This window comes from Pelobates fuscus, chromosome 7 (genome assembly GCF_036172605.1).
Source record: "Pelobates fuscus isolate aPelFus1 chromosome 7, aPelFus1.pri, whole genome shotgun sequence".
Taxonomy (NCBI): domain Eukaryota; kingdom Metazoa; phylum Chordata; class Amphibia; order Anura; family Pelobatidae; genus Pelobates; species Pelobates fuscus.
In genome coordinates, this window is record NC_086323.1 from 111,728,595 (window position 1) to 111,751,626 (window position 23,032).

Genomic DNA, 23,032 nt, shown 5'->3' on the forward strand with positions numbered 1-23,032 from the left:
TATGTCGCTTAAAGTGTGAGTTCAGGCTGGAGCTTGTGCTGCACACGTCTGATCAGCTCCACAGCCAGGCTCCGCCTCTTCTTCTTTTTTTTTTTTTTTTAAATGTTAACTTACCAATATTCTGTACATTTATTGGCTACCGGCCTGAAAGTTCACAGATTATCGGTATCTGCTCTAAAAAAAACAAAACAAACAAACAAAACAGTCAATCCCTAGTTGCAACAGTGGTGGTTTGGAGGGAAAATACCAACACATGTTGTCCAAAGTGACTAAAGTACTGCACATTTCATTTTGTAAGAAGGATAAGGGATCATATCTTTGCTTCTTACATTCCACACTAAAGAAGTGATTGTAGGTGCTAAGTGCATAAAATCACTAAGATGGGCTTTGGGTAAGCGCATAAGGAAGGGCAGGTAAGACACTTTTTGTTCCATCTGTAAATTAAAGGAATGCGCCCCAACCCCCCCCTCCCCTCACCCCCCAACACCTCGTGCCCATGGACTCGGAGACTCATTGAGTCAAAGTCCTTTCCGTTTGTGAGACTCTGGGGCATCATCGGATAAATTCACATCTGTGATGTCAAGCGTTCCTCCACATATGGCTCTGTGCAAAGGTGGGCAAATGATAGCGGATATAGTGGCTTTTAAAGCAGATTTGTTGGAAAGTGTCCTCCCCGACCTCTCTTCACAGTACCTCAGTACCTCAGTACCTCAATCTCCTTATCTAGGCAGAGAATCTGGTGCTGCCAACCATGAGCATTCCTCCAGCTTTGCCCAGAAGAGCTCAAATATGGCATCCAGTTTAGCTAGTGATGGAAGAGGTAAGTCAGTCGGCCCTGTGTTACCTGCAAATGTGCGTTGGCCATCTTGCTTAGCTGGTCCTCACACCACTGGTGTAATGGAGCAAGCAGTTTCACTATGTGGGACTGTAGTGGTCAGGCTCAGTGGGGGCCTGGATAACCCCCACATGATTAAAAAGGGGGTGGGGAGGTGTACCCAGACAGTAGTCGACTCTCATTCAAAGGCGGAGTCTCCCACCGAGGAACAAATGGCAGGCCACATAGCGCACCGGATCCCGCAAAACACCCAATGAAGCCGGTAAATATGGTCTGGGAGCTGCCAAAGTTCACTCCTTATAACGATTGCAGCTTCTAGATTTCTCTTAGTTGATAAGCTCCCTCAGTCTGTGTCCTGCTCGCTTGGTAGTCAGGCCCATCAATGTGCTGTGTTTTATATTTTTTTGAGTGCATGAAGAATGATACATATATGCTGGTAATGCCACAATAGCAGATATCGGCCATTCGTGGTTGACAGAAATATGGCATAGATTAACACGGCACCAATTTTTATAATAACAAGCTGACTTCAGGTAAAACGTTATCAAGAAAAGCATACAAACAAATATGAAAATCAGCTAAGCAAACGGACATTAAGATTAAATAAAGTGGCATGTCTGAATATCTAAAGTAAGTATCAATGTGCTTTTTATTGTAGCACCACTGATTGTTTGCACTGCTGTGGTGATCAAAAAAGTAACGTCTTAATAAGTCTACTTTAACACTTGGCACTTGCAGATGAGATTCAAGTGTTAAAATTGTACCCTAAAATAATGACATGCTGTTTCAGTTTAGAATCTTTGGTGTGTTCAAAAAATTTAGACAAATATTGCATGTGGATTGTGTGGAGTAAAAATATGGACTTCTGCCACACAGCAGTAATTTTCTGCTGCTTTGAGTGAGCTAATTTAAGAAAGTGTTTTTTTTTTTGGGGGGGGGGGGGGGGTTGTTAAGTTACTGTAGCTTTACTGAGACGCTATGAGGCCCTGTAGTACATCATCTGCCCTGCAACCCCCACCTTGAATCACCATGTAAAAATACTAGATTGTGCCTGCAGTGTATATCTTTGGAACAAGTGACACTAGAAATGCCAGCCCAGCAATCTGCTTTCACAACATAGGATGCAACAAGAACATTTCCCTGACTCCACATGAATTGTCCTTCCCTCTTACTTTCTCTTAGCAAGTACTCGACTGGGGCCTGCTGCTGCTGTTTAAATGCATTAACATAAATGTTTACACAGTGCTTACAATAAAGATATATTTTTATGTAAAATATATGTAGCAGTCTGCTTTGCTCTACTTGGAGACCTTTTCTGTCATCTATCCCCTTTATTTTTTTTACTTCCTTTAACAGGGTTTTCTTTTTATTCTCAGTCATTTAATCTGTATAATGAAGAAGCCAGATGGCTAAGAGACAGAGGTATATAAATAAAGTTGGTGCGCACCCCCCCCCCCCCCACACTGCCCTGGGTTTTCTTGGGGAAGGCCAAACTATGGCAAAAGTTATCTTGCCTGATACACAGTAGGTCCCACACTCTTCTTTTGTGTGGGCTCGTGGCAGATTAAGCCACCAGGTGCTGAAGACAGTCAAAAGTAACATGGCATCTCATGCGCTATGGAATCTGTTGGCGCAATATAAATGGCAATAATAATAAGGGTGTCAGTCTTCAACATCTTTCATTTTATTGCTATGTCTGTTTGACTCTTTAATGGTAATTGGGTGAAAAGGTTTAACTATATAATCATGCTTGCAGCCTCATGGTGGATAGGGTCTGCATTGCTCTGGAAAAGGCAGTATTACCACAATATATTGTGGGCAGCTTGGGAGATGATTAATATGGAGTGCTCCTTCCCACTACTGGACACCTATTTATTCTATTACGTGCTAGCAACTTGCACCATTACAGTCCATAATGAATGTGGCGGCGAGGCTCACCTTTCTGTCTGCCCGCACCGCCCCTGCCTTTACCCCACTACCATGCATGTAAGCTCATTGAGCAGGGCCCTCAACCATTCTGTTTCTGTGTGTACAACTTGTCTGGTTGCAACTACATGTTTGTTCGTCCAACCACTGTAAAGTGCTGCAAAATTTGTTGGCACAATATAAATAACATAATATACTTTATATAGCATAGGGACCCAAACACAGAATTTTATTAATTCTACTAATGTAGGCTGGACTATGTCCTAACGTATATGGAAAGCTTATTGCAGAAAAATAGTGTGGGAATCTCTAAATTTCAGTTCTCTATAAAGAAACTTACTGCAGTGTTTCCATTCAAAGAATACAGTGCTAACACGATCCATATGAGACTGATAGAAACTCCAACTTAAAGGACCACTATAGCTCCAGGAAAACATATAGTGCCCTGAGGGTGACCCCACCCTCAGGGTCCAACTCCTGCCGGGCTCTAGAGGGAGAAAGGGGTTAATCCCTTACTCTCCTCCTCCTTTCCCCGTCATCGGCTGAATGCGCGTGCGGCTCATGCCACGCATGCGCATTCTGCCAGTCCATAGGACAGCATTCTCAATGCTTTCCTATGGACACTGGCATCTTCTCACTGTGAAAATCAGTGACAAGCGCGGAAGCGCCTCTAGCGGCTGTCAGTGAGACAGCCACTAGAGGCTTTGAGGGCTGGATTAACCCATTTATAAACATGGCAGTTTCTCTGAAACTGCTATGTTTATAACAAAAATGGGTTAACCCTAGCTGGACCTGGCACCCAGACCACTTCATTAAGCTGAAGTGGTCTGGGTGCCTAGAGTGGTCCTTTAAGACAGTGGATGATAAAAACTGTAATCACACCCAGATAAGTGGAAATAACTATTGCCAATTTAAAAAAAGCTAACACAAAAATATTGGTTTAATATTTAGATGAGTATTTTGTTCAGTTTAAGGGAATGCATGATGCGCTGAGAAAGGTCATAGATTCAAAACACTTGTTCAACTATGCACTTCATTAAATATGTGTAACCCTGTTGTACTCAGCACTATTACTTGCACTTTGACCTGTGTTTGTTTTGTTCTTTTCATTTTGTTTGAATGTAAGCAACAGTGGGTTTTGATTTCACAGCCATATTGCTTTGCATCTTTTTTTTTTTTCTTTCCTACTCACCTTTAGGTTCTGCAGTAACCTACTCTATTGTCTTTTTTTTTTTTTTTTTTTGTGCTGATCTCAAAAATGACAGAGGATAATATGCCACCTGTTCACAATGCTGGGAATTAAAAGCTAAAGGGGGAGGGGGTGGGGGAAGCATTAACTGACAAAAGTCAATACTCCAAACGGAGCATATTATTCTATTCTTATCCTATAAATCTTTGTCCAACAAGAATAATTTGCTCCTCTTAGTAGCCGCTCCACATGTCAAGTTGATTTGAAATGCTGTGTGTTGATGGCACACTTCTCTGTTTAGTGGACCATGGCTCAGCCCAAGTTTTGTTTCCATTCTGATGGCTGGGTTACAACTGAAGATTTTTTTTTTGTTTATTTCTAAGCGATGCTTCGAAGTAGGCTTAGGGCGCTCTGTGCTTAGCATGACTGTAGCTATTCCAGTGTCATCCCATGAGATGTATTGTATGTATTGAAGCAAAGTATCTAAAGGCTGTCACCATCCATTCTTCTAGTTCATGTGGTTCTAAACTGTTTGTTTTTGGCACCCTTCAGAGAGACACATGTCCAATTAAATGTGTATATCAGCGATTTCTAAATGTCCAAAAGGCTTTCTTGCAAAATATACATACTTCATGTTATATTGTATTATACATATTAATTACCACATTAAATTCCCAATTTTATTGCAGACACTTATTAAAAAACATTAAGGACTGCATTCAAACTTTTTACAGATCTGAAGTCCATTTGCTAGAACCACCCCTCTTGAAGAATACATAGCACATCTGTTGGAGAGGCCTGTGTCAAATTCTACTAATCTTGGTTGTGATAACTTTCTCAATCATTTGAACACAAGTATTTAATTTGTATATATACACCTTGTAATCTCACTGTGTTTGTGGGTGAGATTACAATTATACAATGTAATGTGAGTGAGAGTACAATTATCTCTTGGTGATTATTACTAAAAACACATACACTTTACTATTGCGAAGTGTTAAGTGTACATATAAATTACTTATTTTTTAAGAGTTAAATGGTTATGCAGACCCACATGGCTTCTTCTGTGTTTTAAAATGGTCATGGTACTTGGAGTCTATAGGTGGAGAGTTTCAGTATTTCCTATAGAAGATCATTTGCGGGGAGAACTTGACATGGAGTCACAGGGAGAGTCCTGCCAGCATTTGCTGTTTCAACCACAGAGTAAAAATGTGTAAAACTGTAGTTTGTGATTACATTTTTTTTTTTTTTTAAATGTTAGATATACCATATATAAAAGTTTTCACAGTGTAGATCCAAAACATCCGTGTGATGGATGGCATCAACAAAAATGTGAGCTGTGAATAGAAATGTTCTGGAGTATTTTTTGTACCTGCATTGCTGACCAATTTTGTAGAACTGGGGAACTGAAAATACTGCCCCCCTCAAAAAACAGATAATGAGCTTTGCCCCACAAGCTGTAATTTATTTTACTAAGAAATAAATTGCATTGTATTCTTAAAGGCCATTACTTTTGTGTTACATGTCTGCTTTGTTTTAGTCTTCATTCTGACTTTTCTCTCTTTTTCATTTCTGGACAGGTCACAGAACAAAAAACCAAAGGTATGATTCATTGTATGTTCCATATATATCCAGTGATAAACCATACTGTAGTGGATGTTTAGCAAAGAAGAAAATATATAAAATATTCTAGGATTTTAAAAGTCAACAATAATAATAAATTGGTAAACGTGCACTCTATTTAGTATGCATGCTCTGTTCTTACATTTAATGCTTTCCTATGGGTAAGCATTGTAATTTCCTGAGATCATCAATTCTGATGATGTCAGCGCAGGCAGACCGTTGCGGTGCTGGAATAAAGGTGGTGTTATCCTATTATGTGGAAGGGGGAGGGAGGGGCAAGCAGCTAAATAGTATTTTTATAATTTGGTGTCACTTTGCATTTGCAGAAGTTGAATATAGGAAGATGTCTAATTCATGTTTTTTCCCTCCCCAGTGCCCGAAGTGACGAAACCAAGTTCAAGCCAAGCGACGGCCGCCAGCCTTCCTGGCAGCTCCCCCTCGCCACCAGTCAATGGTGGCAACAATGCCAAAAGGGTGGCAGTGCCGAACGGACAACCGCCCAGCACCGCCCGCTACATGCCTCGGGAGGTGCCACCGCGATTCCGCTGCCAGCAGGACCACAAAGTGTTACTGAAGCGTGGGCAGCCCCCTCCGGCATCCTGTATGCTTCTGGGGGGAGGAGCAGGGACTCCCCCTTCCTCCACTGCACCAGGGGCCGGCCCAGGCAACGCACAGCCAGGGGTGGGATCACTGCTGTCGGGGGAAAGTGTGCCCGCAACAGGTGAGAAAAGGAAGGTTCTTATAACGGATTAAATTTAATGACCACAACTTTTTGCCTAATTCATTTTTCAGGATTTTACAGTTTTTAGCTTACATAGCGCTTGGATAACTTCCAAAGTTGCATAAAGTAAAATATGGTTTTATAGTAGTGGTATCTTATGCATGGGGCTATGCACAGAATTTATTCAAGCCCACTGACCGTCCACACTTGTGGTTGCCAATTGGCTGTTTAACAAAGCCAAAAGGGAGATGTAACTCCCTAGCCTGAGTCAATCTTGTGGTGCTCTGATTTTTAACACTGATTTTCCACAGCTATATCCTGCCTAGTACAAATATTTTGGACCACTAGTGCAACTACCCGAAAAGCTGAATCCTTTTTGTTTCCACCCCAGAAAACTTGAAAATGTATTACAAAATGGAATAGCGCACACATCTTACCATGACCTATAGCAGGGGTAGGCAACCTTTTAGCAACACTGTCCCAAAATTAGATTGTGATGTCCCGTAGCATGCTGGTCCTATTCTATTATATTGAGGTGTGTATGTTGTTGTATTGTTATTGATACTGCCGTTGCTTTGTATCACTGTATTTGTGTGCATATGAGCTGTTATATTGTATATGTTCATTAGTAGTTTGTGGTATTGTGTATGCCTCTAATGTGGGCTGTGTATGGGGGCTGCTTGTGGAATTATGTGTATGGATGGATGTCACACTGTGTGTTTGGGAGTTTGTGTATGTGTGGGGCTGCTTAAGGTATTGCATGTGAAATGCTTCTTGTGGGGTCGTGTGTGTATGTGGATTGTTAGTGGCATTGTGTTTGTGCGGATTGTGCATGTGTTTGTATTATTTGTATGAGGGGAGTGTTATTCTGCAGCTGTGTATATCTAGCAGTGTGGGTGTCTTCCCTGGGGTTCAGTGGGGACAGGGTTGGCCAGGTACAGGGCCGGAGCTGCAACAGCTGCTATGGGCTGCTCTACTCCTGCTAGCAGGAAGTTATCTGAGATCACTTCCTCTACGTGCTACAATGCATAAATTGAGGATTGTCCCTCACCACCTGTAGTAACAGCTCAGGTTGCACTAGCAGATATCTGAAGCTCCACTGGGACTCATGATAGGCCAGAGTCTGTTTGGCTCTAACAGTCTTGAGTGCCATGCATGGCACACGTGCCATAGGTTGCCTACCCCTGACCTATAGAATAAGCTGTGGTAATGGTTATAATGTTTAGTGTTACTGTAATGCCTGTGCCTTTTTGTTTTGTTTTTTATTTGTGTAAATACTTTTTTTTTTTTTTTAAATCAAAGAAAGATTTAACAGCACTGTGCCAAAGATTAGTTCACATTTAAAAAAAAAAATTCACCCTGCATGAAAAAAAGCAAATTTTAGTAGTTATTGCAGGCAAAATTTGTTCTGTTTTTTAATTGAATTCTATTGCATTATAAGTGTTCGACAGATGAACCTGGAGAGTTGTTCCACTTACTCTACGTATCTTGAATTGTTAAATAGAGGGAGATGCACTGGAAGATCTGGTCCAATAATGATATTTCCCACTGTCTCCTTGACAAACCCCATTTATGAATACATGAGAAATATGTTCATAATAGCTTTGAAATGTATGATTTAAAGTGTACCGGTTATGGTACCCACAGGTTTGTTACTGTAAAGGGCCTAAAATAACTATACATTGCGCTAGCAAAAGTATAGGTTTTATAATAATCCCATTTGACGATGGCTTCCTCACAGTTCCTGTCAGTCAGTCTTATGCATGGAGAACTCTGCGAATGACCTGGAAAGCTGTGACTATTGAATGCCAGATGAGGCTAGATGACCACTCCTAATGAAGGTTATTCTGCTCTCCCTTCAAGCAGCCACAACACACACTGTAGTTGCTGTGATTATCCCTCTTGCATGTGCATCTCGCTCCTTTTTAAGAAGATTGTATAGAAGAATATAGCCTTTGCACCTCTGCTCTAAAACTGTTTAAATCATTAAAACAGTTTGCCTCCTTACCTGGGATGCACCAAATGTCACTGCTCAGTTAGTGGGGAAGCTCTCTTCACTGAGCTAACTTAGTTCATTAACTGTAAAGCTATCGGCTGATGTTCTTAGCCAGTGCACTAGCTCTGCACTGCATGGTTTGGCTCAGGAGAATTATCTGAACACTCCCACCACCATAACCACTTTAATCTCAGTAAAGTTATGAGGACTTGAGTGCCTGACAGTCTTATCTCCTGTGTGTACGATTACTTGCCATGTGCAGCCAGTGATAGGCTGATAGTGATGCCATCAAGGCAAATCTTCCTGTAGTGGAAGCTGGCTTGAGATGGGAACTGAGAAGGAGGAGATTGTGGGACCAATTTTGGAGTTAAACCATTTAAAGACCGTTTAACATCTAAAGTTAAAGGAACACTATAGGGTCAGGAACACACATGTATTCCTGACACTATAGTGTTAAAACCACCATCTAGGCCCCTCATGCCTCCCTAAATATAGCAAAATCTTACTTGTATTCAAGCCTGAAGCTGTAGCTCTACATGCTGTTTGCCTCAGAATGGCAAGCTATCTGCTGACATCATCAGACGTGGTGGCCTGATCCAATCACAGTGCTTCTCCATAGGATTGGCTGAGAGTGACAAGGAGGCAGATCAGGGGCAGAGCCAGCACAATTCGGGATTATTCTAGCTCCTAGTGACCGAATAATCTAAATTTTATTAAAGACAGGAGGCGAATATTTGCTTATCTTTCTTTACTGAAACTCCCAGCAGCAAAGAAACAGTTAACAGCAGTGTAAAAAAGTTTAACCAATCAGAGTGCATCACAGCAATATAAACTGTCATCAGGCTCCTCCCAATTCCTCTTTCTTGATGTAGCCGATCAGCTGTAGAGTCAACCATGTAAAAGTAGTCATTAAAACGATGAACAGGTAACGGTGAAGGTATCTTTAAGGATGAAGGTAGTGATCAACCCGCAGGTAGAGTCAAGGCAGAAGGCAAACGATCTTCACACTAGGAGGAAGGAGAAATATCGTGAAAGTATGGTCTCTTTGGCAAAAGAAAACCAAATAAATGCAGTGAACTGACTTCCAATTTAGTGCAAGCTCTAACTATGGTAATAACAGAGTGGTATAACAGTAAATGACCATCTAGAATTTAATGAACTAAATATAATATAAAAAACGGGTTATAATAATAACGACCTAATGAGTCTAGGTTAGCGAAAGAGAGGATGTAAGTCATAGTTAGAAATTGGAGGTAGTACAGGATACTTACCTAGAAGGGTGGGAAGAGAAAACTAGGGTGGGAAAATATTCGCCTCCTGTCTTTAATAAAATTTAGATTATTCGGTCACTAGGAGCTAGAATAATCCCGAATTTTATGGCAAGACAGGAGGCTTCATATTTGCTATTTTAACGCACAGATAGTAAGGACAGAGAAACGTGAGGAGAGTGTCTAAAATAAAAGGTACGGAAGGTGGATTCTCTAGACCAATCAGCGGAGGATAGAATTTCCGCTAAGGAACCTCCAGCTAAGAGTGCTGAAGAGGCGGCTGCGCCTCTAACCGAGTGAGCCCCGAAAGATGCATCAATGCCAGCCAGGGCTAGGAGCCATTTGATCCAGCGTGCCATGGTAGGGCACGAAACTGGTTTGTGAGGCCGTACATAGGATACCAGGAGGGGCCCGGTAGGTGCTCTGAGAAGGGTAGTGCGAGCGATATAGTGTCTTATGCACCGGGCTATGCATAGGAGTGGTCTCTCCGAGAAGTAAGGGTAGCTCACGGTAGATGAGTTGGTCTTAGTGCGTCTAGTGATGTGAAAGTGTACCCCCTCTGGTGTGAAATCGAGGGCGTGAAAGTCGAAAGCCCTGATGTCGGAAACTCTTCGGAAGGAGACCAAGCAGAGGAGGAGAGCTAATTTGGCTGATAATTGGCGTAGGGAAAGCGCTTCGTTGTCCGGCCAAGCTTCCAAGAACGTGAGCATGACGGCAACGTCCCAGAATTGATTATATTTGGGATTCGGGGGTCTAGCGATGCGGATGCCCCGCAAAAGTCTGCAGACAGACGGGTGTTTGCCCACCGAAGAGCCTTCTATAGGAACGTGCGCTGCAGAAATAGCAGACCGAAACACGTTAATGGTCCGGTAGGATTTACCCTGGTCGAATAAAGACGACAGGAAGTTAATAATATTAATTATAGGTGTTGAAAAGGGATCAAGGTTCCTTTCCAAGCACCAGCAACTCCATAGGCGCCATGCAGAGATGTAAGAGCGTCTGGTTCCTGGGGCCCATGAGTCCCAAAGGAGTCCCTGAGCAGTTGTCGAAAGGCCTGAGACATTCCACGATCCCCTGAAATGGTCCAAGCCACTAGTTGGAGATGGTCTTGGATCGCCAATGGGTGAAAGTTGCCTATCGAGTCTCTGAGGAGGTCGTGGGTGCAGGGTAGTAGCAGGGGAAAGTCCACTGACATTTCCAGTAGGTAAGGGTACCATGGTTGGGCCCGCCATAGCGGGGTCACTAGAGTTATCTTGACACCTTCAGTTCTGAGAAGTTGTAGCGTGCGTGGAATCATGGAGAATGGAGGGAACGCATATGCCCCTGACATCGGCCACTTCTGTAGGAAGGCATCGACTGCAAGGCACGCTGGGTCCGGTAACCAGCTGTAAAAAGCGTCCGTCTGCCTGTTGAGGCGAGATGCAAAGAGGTCCAGGTTGAATGGTCCCCGGCAAATCTGGAGATGCTGAAATATTTGTGGATTCAGTTGCCAATCGCTGGAGTCCCTCCAGTGGCGGGAGAACCAGTCTGCGACGAGGTTGTCTGTTCCCGGCAGATATTCCGCTCGCAGGGAGATATTCCTGTCTAGGCAGAACTGATATAATTCCTTGGTCAGGTCTGAGAGCATCTTTGATTTGGAACCTCCTAGATGATTCACGTAGCGGACTGCGGACACGTTGTCCATTTTCAGCACAACTGAACAGTTGTAGGCATCTTTGGCGAAGCTGCGGATTGCAAATGAGCCTGCAATCAGTTCGAGGCAGTTGATGTGAAGTGCGCGTTCTGAGTGGGACCAGAGTCCTCCTGTAGAGGTTTCCGAGCAGGTTGCGCCCCATCCGAGCAAACTTGCATCTGATTCCAGGATGAAGTCTGGTTGGGATCCGAAAATGGCTCTTCCATTCCAGGCATCCATATGTTGTAGCCACCAATGGAGCTCGAGCCGGGCCTCGTCCGTGAGTGTGATCTGTTGGTCGTAAGATGTCGACTGGTGTAGGTATTGGGTCTTTAATCGTTGCAGTGCCCGGTAGTGCAGTGGGGCAGGGAATATAGCCTGTATTGAGGCGGAGAGCAAGCCGATGGTGCGGGCTAGATCCCGTAGGCGAAGGTGTGGTGATATCAGTAACTTCCGAATGTCTCTTTTTATGGATTTTATTCTGGGTGCCGGAAGTTGAAGGACTGCTTGAACGGAGTCTATCTGGAATCCCAGGAATTGTATCGTCTGGGACGGTGTTAGAGATGATTTCTGGTGATTGATCACGAAGCCAAGATTCTGCAATAGGGCGGAGGTCATGTTTGTATGATGGAGGAGGGTTTCCTGGTCCTGTGCCATGAGAAGGATATCGTCCAGATAGATTATGGAGCGGATTCCTTGGGACCGCAGTAAGGCCATCACTGGTTTCATTAGTTTGGTAAAGCACCAGGGTGCGGAAGATAGGCCGAAGGGGAGGCAGGTGAACTGCCATAGTGTCTGTTCCCAACGAAACTGAAGGAGGCAGCGGTGTGCTGGTGTTACCGGCACCGTGAGGTATGCATCCTTTAGGTCGAAGCGAGAGAACCAATCTCCCTCGGAGAGTAGGTCTCTCAATAAATGGATCCCTTCCATTTTGAAGTGACGGTATACGATGAAATTGTTCAGATCTTTCAGGTTGATGACTGGTCGTAGACCCCCTGATTTTTTCTTTACCAGAAACATGTTGCTTACGAAGACCTGTGGGCCCACAACTCGTTCGATCGCACCTTTGGTGCATAGATCGTTGAGTTCGCTCCGTAGAGTCGACTCGTCTAGCAAAGACATTTTTATTGGGGTAGGAAGGGAATTTTGAATTGGTTCGACTGAAAAATCCAGGTGGAACCCGGACACCGTTTGAAGGATCCAAGGATCCTGAGTTAGTTGAGACCACTGTTGGGAAAAAAGGGTTAACCGGCCTGCAATAGGAATAAGAGAATAAGGAAGGTCCATTACCTGTAGCAGAGCGACCGCGTAGGGAAGCGGATCCACGTCCTCGGATTGTTCCACGAGAGGGAAAAAATTGTCTGTGTTGGAATCGGGTATTGCCCGAATTCCAGGTGTCTGAAGGTCGAGGCCTGTAGCCTGTGAAGGCGGCTCTGCCAGTCGCTCGGCCTCTATAGCGACCAGCTCTTCCAGAAAACGCTGAGAGCGAAATACCTTGCGAATAGAGGATTGTGCCTTTGTCAGTGTTGTAAAAACAGAGACGTGTTTACTTAGTTCTTTTATGAACTTGTCTCCAAATAACATGCCTTGAGCTTCTGGACCAAGTTCTTTGGTGCCTAGTTCGGCAAGTTTAGCATCAATTTTATAAAGGACGGCTTTCCGCCGCTCTGTTGATATTGCCACATTGGCATTGCCTAAAAGGCATAAGGCCCTTTGTGCCCACTCTCGCACCATATGTGCGTCAAATGTGCCACCTGATAAAGCCTCGTCTGCAATAATGAAGATTTGTGTGAGCGGGCCCGCCACATCCATCAACTTGTCTTGAGCAGTTTTAAGACCCTGTTCTAGACCCTTACGGGGGTCTTTCCCTGACTTGGTTAGAAAGGTCACAAGGAAGGGGTCGAATTCTGGTGTATTGGCCACCTTGTCTGGGATGGTGGGGCGTGGGCATTCAGCCCTTAATTTGGCTCTCACCTCTTTTTCTAAAGGCCGACGGAGCCACATTCTACAGTATTTGGCAATGTGGTCTGGGGGTGTCCATTCGGCCGATCTAGGGTGCTTAATGCACCTGGGGTCAAATAGAGGGCGTCCAGAGGTGTCAAATAAGGTATCTATGGGGTCAGACTCCGATTGGAGTTCCTCTAGAGGTATGAGGGGTTCATTAGTTGCAGAATCGGATGGGTAAAGGTCTCGGAATGTCTTATGAGGCGGAGCCTCAGTATCAGAGTGTTCTGCGTAGTATTCGTCTAATACTTGGAGGTTAAAATCAGAGGTAGAACCCTCAAATGCGTCAAATTTATCATGTTTGGGTTTTGAATAGGGCACTTTAGGGTGTTTAGCGGGCGCTTTGCCTTTACCGGCGGTGGCGCTATCGCCCTTCCAAGGGCGTTTGCGAGGGGCTCCTTCATGTTCCGAAGTGTGAGAATCTTCGGAATCTGAGAGTTGGGTAATGGCCGCCGTAGGGGCTGGTATTGTCTGCTCGCTGAAAGCCGCTAAAGCTTTAGGAATGGATTCAGTGATGGCATTGAATAGCCAAGCCTTAAGTTCGGCAGAAACTGCTGGTTCTGGCACATCAGACATAATGTCAATAACAGTGGGGTCACCACAAAGAGAATAATATAATATACAATATATATATATAGTTTAAATTTTTTTTATTTTTTTATTTTTTTTTTTTTATTATTTTTAATTATTTTTAATTTTGGTATGCAGACAAACTAATCACAATGAGGCGGTGGACTTATACAGAAAAGTAATTTTTGTAACAGTGGGGTTCATCCACAATACATCAATGGGGTTCACCCAGAGAGGAAGGACAATGAAATGTCCAAAATCAAATAACAGGTATGTGCCTGTGTCATCAAATAGGGATTACCCTGTATAGAGGCAGAAAAAAAGGGGGTCACCCTTGAAGAAAGGCTAGAGGGGGTCACCCTCTGAATAAAGGCTTGAGGGGGTCACCCTCAGTATCAAGCAAGGATTTTTTTAAGTTGAAAAAACCTGTCAAGAAAAGGGGAAATTTTGAGTATGTATCCTTAATGATTTAAAATAAAAAGGTCTGGGGCTTTAAGGGATAAAAAGTACTTACCGAACAGCTGGGTCGTTGTTCTGCAGAGGGAGCTGAAATGCGAGTGAACCGCCGCGCATAAAATTTCCGCAAGATGGCGCTGAGAGGAAGCCCGGGAAAAGGTAAATAGAAATGGCCGCGGAAAGAAAAGGGCGGGAAACGTCTCTATGGAGACGCAAGGCAACACACGAAGTGTGTGAGGGAAAAAACTGAGCGGAGTGGACCGGCAAAATGCCGGGCGCTGCGGGGAAAGTGTGTCAGTTAAACAGAGAGTATAAGAATACAAGTATGGTAGAAAAAATAAGAGAGGCAATTGTGTTTATAGGTTGACTGGGGAGTCAGCCCATGTCACCTAAGCAGTGTGTAAAAGCACAGAAAGGCTGAGAAAGTACTAGAATAAGTAAATGAATAAATATATATAATATTAAAGCAATATACTCATATAAATATATATAAAAATTGAGCATAAATAGGAGTATAATTAGAATAGACTCACCTGGGAGGCTAAGCAGCAAAGAAAGAGGAATTGGGAGGAGCCTGATGACAGTTTATATTGCTGTGATGCACTCTGATTGGTTAAACTTTTTTACACTGCTGTTAACTGTTTCTTTGCTGCTGGGAGTTTCAGTAAAGAAAGATAAGCAAATATGAAGCCTCCTGTCTTGCCATAAAATTCAAACACAGCCCTGGCCAATCAGCATCTCCTCATAGAGATGAATCGAATCAATTAATCTCTGAGGAAAGTTCAGTGTCTGCATGCAGAGGGAGGAGACACTGAATGTTTGGATGCATTTTATGCAGCCATGACCCCGGAAGGATCTAGAACAGCCATCTGAGGAGTGGCCAGTGAAGTTATCACTAGGCTGTAATGTAAACACTGCATTTTTGATTGGGTAACTAAAATAATAGATCAGGGTGGTGCAGTAGACATTGCTTACCTAGATTTCAGTAAGGCTTTTAGCACTGTTGTACATAGAAGGCTTATCAATAAACTGCAATCTTTAAGTGTGGATTCCAATATTGTTGAATGGGTAAGGCAGTGGCTGAGGGACAGGCAACAGAGGGTTGTAGTCAATGGAGTATATTAGAAGCATGGGCTTGTCACCAGTGGGGTACCTCAGGGATCTGTACTTGGACCCATTCTCTTTAATATTTTTATTAGTGATATTGCAGAAGGTCTTGATGGTAAGGTATGTGTTTTTGCTGATAATACTAAGATATGCAACAGGGTTGATGTTCCAGGAGGGATAAGCCAAATGGCATATGATTTAGGTAAACTAGAAAAATGGTCAGTTGTGGCAGCTGACATTTAATGTGGATAGGTGCAAGATAATGCATCTTGGACGTAAAAACCCAAGGGCAGAGTACAGAATATTTGATAGAGTCCTAACCTCAGCATCTGTGGAAAGGGATTTAGGGGTGATTATTTCTGTTGACTTAACCCCTTAAGGACACATGACATGTGTGACATGTCATGATTCCCTTTTATTCCAGAAGTTTGGTCCTTAAGGGGTTAAAGGTAGGCAGACAATGTAATAGAGCAGCAGGAAATGCTAGCAGAATGCTTGGTTGTATAGGAAGAGGTATTAGCAGTAGAAAGAGGGAAGTGCGCATGCCATTGTACAGAACATTGGTGAGACTGTATGCAGTACTGTAGACCGTATCTCCAGAAGGATATTGATACCTTAAAGAGAGTTCAGAGAAGGGCTACTAAATTGGTTCATGGATTGCTGGATAAAACTTACAAGGAAAGGTGAAAGGAACTTAACATGTATAGCTTGGAGGAAAGACGAGACAGGGGGGATATGATAGAAACATTTAAATACATAAAGGGAATCAACACCGTAAAGGAGGAGACTATATTTCAAATAAGAAACACTACCACAACAAGAGGACATGGTCTTAAATTAGAGGGGCAAAGGTTTAAAAATATCAGGAAGTATTACTTGACTTAGAGGCGGGTAGTGGATGCATGGATTAGCCTTCCAGCTGAAGTGGTAGAGGTCAACCCAGCGAGGGAGTTTGAGCATGCGTGGGGTAGGCATAAGGCTATCCTAACTATAAGATAAGGCCACTTTCTAATGAAAGTATTTAAAATAATAAAATTGGGCAGACTAGATGGGCCAAATGGTTATCATCTGCCGTCACATTCTATGTTTTCTCTGAAAAGACAGTGTTTACAGCAGAAAGCCTGAAGATAATGATTCTACTCACCAGAACAAATTCAGTAAGCTGCAGTTGTTCTGGTGACTTTAGTGTCCCTTTAAGATGAAATTGTGATGGGAGTGTTTAATATATATATATATATATATATATATATATATATATATATATATATATATATATATATATTGTTTTGTAAGGACAAATAGGGCTTTGATTTGATACATATACAAATTCTCATTTATTATATTTAAAAAAAAAAAAAAAAAATTAAAACACATTTTTGGCAATAACATGACTAGTGCAGCTTAATAAAAATACAAAATAAATTAATTTATTTGTCCTGATTGCAAAGTAAATGTCCAGGATTTTTGTTAATTGTTGGTAGTTACTGGTCACAAAATGCAAGGAGCTAAATATTCAATGTGGAGCGATTTTAGAATTTTGTATATTATATAGTCCCCAAAACAACTTTATCTTAATGAAGAAGTTTTGGTGTATAGATCATGCCCCTTCAGTCTCACTGCTCCGTTCTGTGCGCCTGGAGCAGAACAGTAGCTCCAGAAAATTGTAAGTGGCATTTTTCTTATTTTACCTCACCAGGTATAGAATATACTACACTATATTCTGTTTTTTGTCCTCATGTTTTGCATACTGACTCACCACCATACGTGTTTGAGGACACCCAGAGGGTGCTGCTTCCCTGCCCCATACCTAGATACAGCCAGATAGAAGAAACTCTGGTTTGGGAAGTACCAGCTGCCATACATGGATCTAACAAGCACTAGAAACCTCACCATCGCACCTAGTTAATATTCTTGGATGAGATCTAAGAGTTTAAAAAATATTTGCATAAATATCTATATTCTACAAAGCTAATGATGCCCTTAGGGAATAAATGTGTTTTGTTGTTTTTTTTTTTTTTTTTAAACCATTTAGCGGTTGCCACCATAAATGCCAGGATGTATATTCATTTTTTAATGTTTTGCCCTTGCTCAGGTTTTCGAATTCCTAATTTTTGTTTTAGATTATACTTTTTTGCATTAATCTTTTTTTCCCTGTAATTCATATTGTTTTTATGTATTTTTTTTTATTAATAATGTTGAAGTTCAAAGTTATTTTTTTATAGCAATAACAGTAGTTGGACATTGTATTGTATGTTTTAAAATGTGTAAACCTGCATATTGAGAGATTGTTGGTTTATCTGTGCTCCAAAGAATGTGATCCAATTCTAGATAATCTTGTGATATTCATAAGAAAATGAGATTTGTCATAAGTATATGGTTGACATCTAATATGCCAATCTAAACACCATAAACACGTTTCAATAGTGCATGTTGCTTCGAGGTCCCTGTATCTAATCTCATATCTGAGAGTGGCGTATAGTGGCATTGATTTGTGTGAAATAATACGTTGGCGCAAATATAAGGCAGGCCATCAAAAACCCTTCAGTCTGAATTTCCTTTTAACAGTTTTATACCTTTTGTGAATGTGTACATATAAGAGGGAAAGCTGTCTCCACGCCAGAGAGTGCTCAGCAATGGACTGTACATGTGTGGCTCATGGCTCTCCTACTAGCAAAACACAGCATAGTCCACTGTTTATAAACCGATAGCTGCGATATGACCGCTATCAATTTATAATGTAGTTCCAATCATTCAGTGTGCCCTAAACCACTAATGTAAACTACTTTTCCCATAAACCTGTTCTGGGCAGAGTTTATGGGATATTTTTTAACTTATTGATGAGACTGGAGTCTCTTACTGATGTGGAAGGGGACCTCCTACAACTGCACAAGTCCACCATAATAATTTTTATAAAGGATATTTTATCATGCACTATAAATAGTTATTCACTATATTGAGAATTCAAAGAGAATTTTAAGGCCAGAGTAGCTGAGCTAAAAGACAGAGGATGTTTTGACCTTAAATTTAAAATTCTCGTCAAATTCACCTTGAATTCTCACTTTAGTGAATAACATCTAAGGTAGAATTAACCTCCTATTCTTCAGCTATTCGAGTGAGGTCATAGTATAGGAAGCATAAAACCCTAGATGAATTAACTGATGGTAGGGTACCCTTCTATGCCTGTGGCCAGACTGCTGTGCAGCACAATGCCTCCTTTTTGCTGTGAGCTAGCCGTGTACATGTTGTTCTGGAGTAGTTTTTCAGACTGTAAGAATCTCTTTCACATCTTGAGGCCTCTTGAAGGGGAGTCTCTTGTAATGTCCAGGGCTTCTGTCCAGACATCTGTAGCCTCTTATGGAGGTTCACAAATGTGGCTTTTATCCTGAGGGGGGAAAAAAAGGAAACTAAAAAAATATATGATAATGATTACTTTTCCTTGAAGGCTCAGATTATTTGATTTTAGTCTGTTTTAAGATGTCCTATTTCTGTTTACATTTACTTACTATTCTTTCATCTGAAGATCAACCAGTGTATCCAGTGTCTATTAACAAAACCTGTTGCATTATATTCATTGAGTTTTGTTACTAAACCAATCGATGAGCAAGCATTTTTATTTTCTTCTCAAACTCTCTCCCCCCAGTTTAGTTCTTTCTAAATTGACCTTCCTATCCAGACCTTATCTTGACTAGCTAGATAGGCTACAATCACTGTTTATTTTTGTTTTGCTTGTTTATTTTCATGTTTGTTTAGGTGATACTTCTCTGATTAATATCTTAAGAAAATGTTTTAATGTTTTTATTCTGTAGTCTCATACTGATATATTCTTTAATATTACAGATTCATTGTCGGGGGCAGCTGCTACTTCAAATTATGCAAATTCCACTTGGGGCTCAGGAGCCCCCTCCAGCAGCGGCCCAAACGCAACTCCCCACCACGCCTGGGACAAAGTGATTGTAGACGGGTCGGACATGGAAGAGTGGCCTTGCATAGCCGGCGTGGACGCAGAGCCCCCTTCCGACAACGCCACAGACAACAACAGTGCCTCGAACCCAGCCTTGGAGAAGGGACCCCCTCAAGGAATTGCCACTAACCATAAAGGAAGGGGGGGCCAGGGCCAGCAACAGCAGCAACCTGGCAGCGAATGTATCCAGGGGGTGTGGAAATCTGACCCCAAGGCTAAGCCCGTCCCGTCTTCCAACCCTGCTGCAGAGGGTGTCAATAGACTGGGAAACTGGAGGAGCGTGGGTGGGCCTGAGAGAACTGGGCCTGCCTCTGGTTTCAGTAACTTTAACCCAAATACCAACCCGTCGGCCTGGCCGGCCTTGGTCCAGGAAGGCAGCAGGAAAGGGAACCCGGAGCCAGATGGCAGCTTCTCCAGCGCACAGCTTGGCCCCACGGGTCCGACCTCTCGGGAGCAGCAGTCAAAGATGGAAAATGCGGGTGCCAGTTTCAACGCCTCAGGCAGGGAGCCGGCCACAACCCATCACACTGACGGACCAAAAAATGGAAACACTAACTCTACAAACTCGAATACTTCAAACCCCCCTGAGAACAAGGGAACTGCCTTTGGGTCAGGGGATACCTGCCGGGGGAATGACCCCCTTGCTCAAAGCACTGGAGATAGAAAGAATGGGGGGGTGGGCTCATGGGGGGCATCAAGGGGTCTATCTGCTACAGGAGATGCAACCTGTGGACATGGCAACTCCGGGAATAATGGACGAGAGAGGGAGGATGCAAGGAAGGCGTCTTCATCTCATAGGCCCAATGGGTCAAGGGGGGAATCTTGGGAAAATAAAAGTGGTGGTAATGGGTCTTGGGGCTATGGCCAACAGGCAGACCCCAGCGAAATTAAGTGGGGTGAAGGGAACACATTGGGAGCAGGAGGAGTGTCTCAGGGAGAATGGAAGTCACAGGCTGGGCATGAGGACTTAAAGGTGGTAGAATGGGGCGGTTCAAGTCAAGGAAATTCTAGCACTGGAGCATGGGACAATCAGAAGGGTCACTCGCTATCGGAGAACCAGGGCAACACGCCATCAGCGGCCTGCTGGGGCCGGGCCCCCAGCTCTGCAGGAAGCGAGGCCGGGGGCCAAAGCACTGGAAGCAACCCCAAGGCTGGAGGAAGTGGAGACAGTCTGAACTCCTGCAATAGACGTTCACACAGATCTGCCCTCCCAGACAGTCAGGTTGTCCTGCAGACACTGCTGAACCGGACTGACTTGGATCCTCGAGTACTCTCCAATACTGGCTGGGGTCAAACAAAGATCAAGCAGGATGCTGCATGGGAGACAGAGGAAGTGATATCTCGACCTGAGGGCAAAGCAGACCGTGGGACTGAGGGTTGGGAGAACATATCTCAAGCCAAGAGCTCAGGGGGTTGGGGCGATGCCCCCAGCCAAAGCAATCAAAGTAAGTCTGGCTGGGGAGAGCCCCCTACCACAGCCCCTTCTACCCAAGAATGGAAGGATGCCAAAGCAACTGGCTGGAATGACTATAAAAATAGCCCAACTGGTTGGGGTGGTGGTGCTGGTGGCGGTGGTGGTGGTGGTGGAGGTGGAGGAGGAGGAGGAGGAGGAGGTGGGGGTGGGGGAGGGGGAGGGGGAGGAATTGGAGTGCGACAAGAGGAAAAGACAGGGCCTGGGTGGAACAATGACAATGGTGCAAATGCAGAGCAAGGATGGAGTACTCGCCAGCCTAATTCTGGAAGTGGGTGGTCTTCAGGAAAGAATGGCTGGGGAGGAGGTAATGAGGAGATTGAGCCTCCCAAAGGACCTGGGGGCTGGGATGGCTCAGGAAATAAATCCTCTTCTGGCTGGGGGGAGGCGGGACATAATGATGTTGGTTCTTGGGGCAATGGACCTAGCTCTAACCCAGCTCAGCGAAGTGGCTGGGAGGAGAACAAAAGGCCCCAAGGAGGAGGAAGTTGGGGTGAGGCAGCTAGACCCCCACCACCACCATGGAATAAGCAGCAGGAAGCAACACCAGCCACAGCATCTCCTGGTTCTTGGGGCCCTCAAGCACCACCTCCCTCTGGTAATGGACGGCCACAGCCCACTCCAGGCTGGAAAGGTGGTCCCCAGCCTGCAGTTCCCAAGGATGAGGAGCCAAGTGGGTGGGAAGAACCATCCCCCCCATCAATTGGTCGGAAAATGGACATTGATGATGGAACAGCTGCTTGGGGTGATCCCAGCAACTACAACTACAAGAACGTCAGCCTGTGGGACAAAAACGCGCAAGGGAATCCTGGGCAAATGTCACGGGAGCAGGGAATGCAGGGGTCTTTAGCCAGCAAGGCTGCACCATCAGGTATGTATGGCACTTTATCTCACAGAGTGCATATGTTGGTATGGCTTAGTCTTACATAATTAGTTTTAAAGTTTCTTTATAACGAACAGTTTTTTCAATGGAGACAAATGTACATCAAATTTACATTTGTAAAGTTAGAATACAAAAATATTTAAATGCATTTTATTTTTAATGTTTCAGAAAATTGTTGATTACCATTAATATATATTTGTTTCAATCTTTAAAGTTTTGGGAAATTACAAAGATCACAGAATAGAAAATAGCTGAAATTAGCCAGAGAAGCCAAAACCTGAAGGTCTTGGGTGTGAAGAGTAACAAGTAAAGATTGTAATTAATGAGCTTTCTGGCCACTGGCTTCTAACTGTATTCTAATGGATGTACATTTCAGAGAAGACAATTGTTTAACTATCATCCATAATTTGTCCTGATGATTGACTCACATAACTGTATTATATATTCAGTCTACATGTTGTGATAGAAAAATGCCACCAAGTGCATAGAATATTCTATACTTATTGAAAGTTATTCTTTCTCTACTCCTAACATGAACCTCCTAGTCAGTGCATGTACAGCGACTCCACAATGGGAGTTGCATGCATTCCTTGCATGCAGTAGCGTCACTTGAAGGTGGAGAGGCTGTGTGAGCAGCTGTTTTGGACCTCCAATTAAAAAAAAAAAAATTACAAATTTTTTAGTGTGTAACTGATGACAAGACATAGCCCAAGAAAATCAGAAATATTATATTGTTAAATACGTAACTTTCAATCTGTGCATTTGCTAGAATTTTGGCTATTGCAATGTCAAGATGAAATATTAATGATCAGTAACACATCAGAAAAAAAAGCTTGTTTGTCATAGTAGAGGAGTTGCTTATAATTTATAAATTACAAGCATAGCCTGTATACTGTGCAATTGTTTCAACGTTAAAACAGAATGCCGAGTTTCAAGAAACGGTGAAAAATGTAAATGTTTATAGTCTATGTTGTGATTTATTGCTTGAGAGTTTATTTTACTTAGCAATGCATTTTATTTTATAGAACTGTAGATCTTAAGAAGGTCAAACAAACATGAGTTATGGAACTTGGGGTTTGTCACGGTTATACTTTTATCTAATGTGTTTTCCAGCCACAAAGTAGGATTTAAATTCTAGATGTATCTGCTCTGGCTTGAAAACACAGGAAATCCAGTCAAAACAACATATTCTTCAGATTAGAGTCAGTTTTAGATAATCTACATGCTTTCTTTCCAGTACTGGCTTACCACCTTTCAAAACATGTGGTTGGTAAAACTGCAGACATCCCAACTTGCAAAAAATGCATTTCCGGGAGGTGACTTAACCAGCTATGGCGAGACCCCCCCAAA

General features: G+C 43.0%; 1 protein-coding gene across 1 annotated transcript in view; it reads left to right on the forward strand.

Moving 5' to 3' along the window:
• TNRC6B (trinucleotide repeat containing adaptor 6B) overlaps positions 1-23,032 on the forward strand; it is a 117,798-nt gene that overhangs the window by 48,951 nt on the left and 45,815 nt on the right. Inside the window, 4 exon segments of the mRNA XM_063426400.1 lie at positions 5,531-5,552; positions 5,947-6,294; positions 19,205-20,887; positions 20,978-21,670. Coding sequence (XP_063282470.1) covers positions 5,531-5,552; positions 5,947-6,294; positions 19,205-20,887; positions 20,978-21,670 — 2,746 coding nt within the window.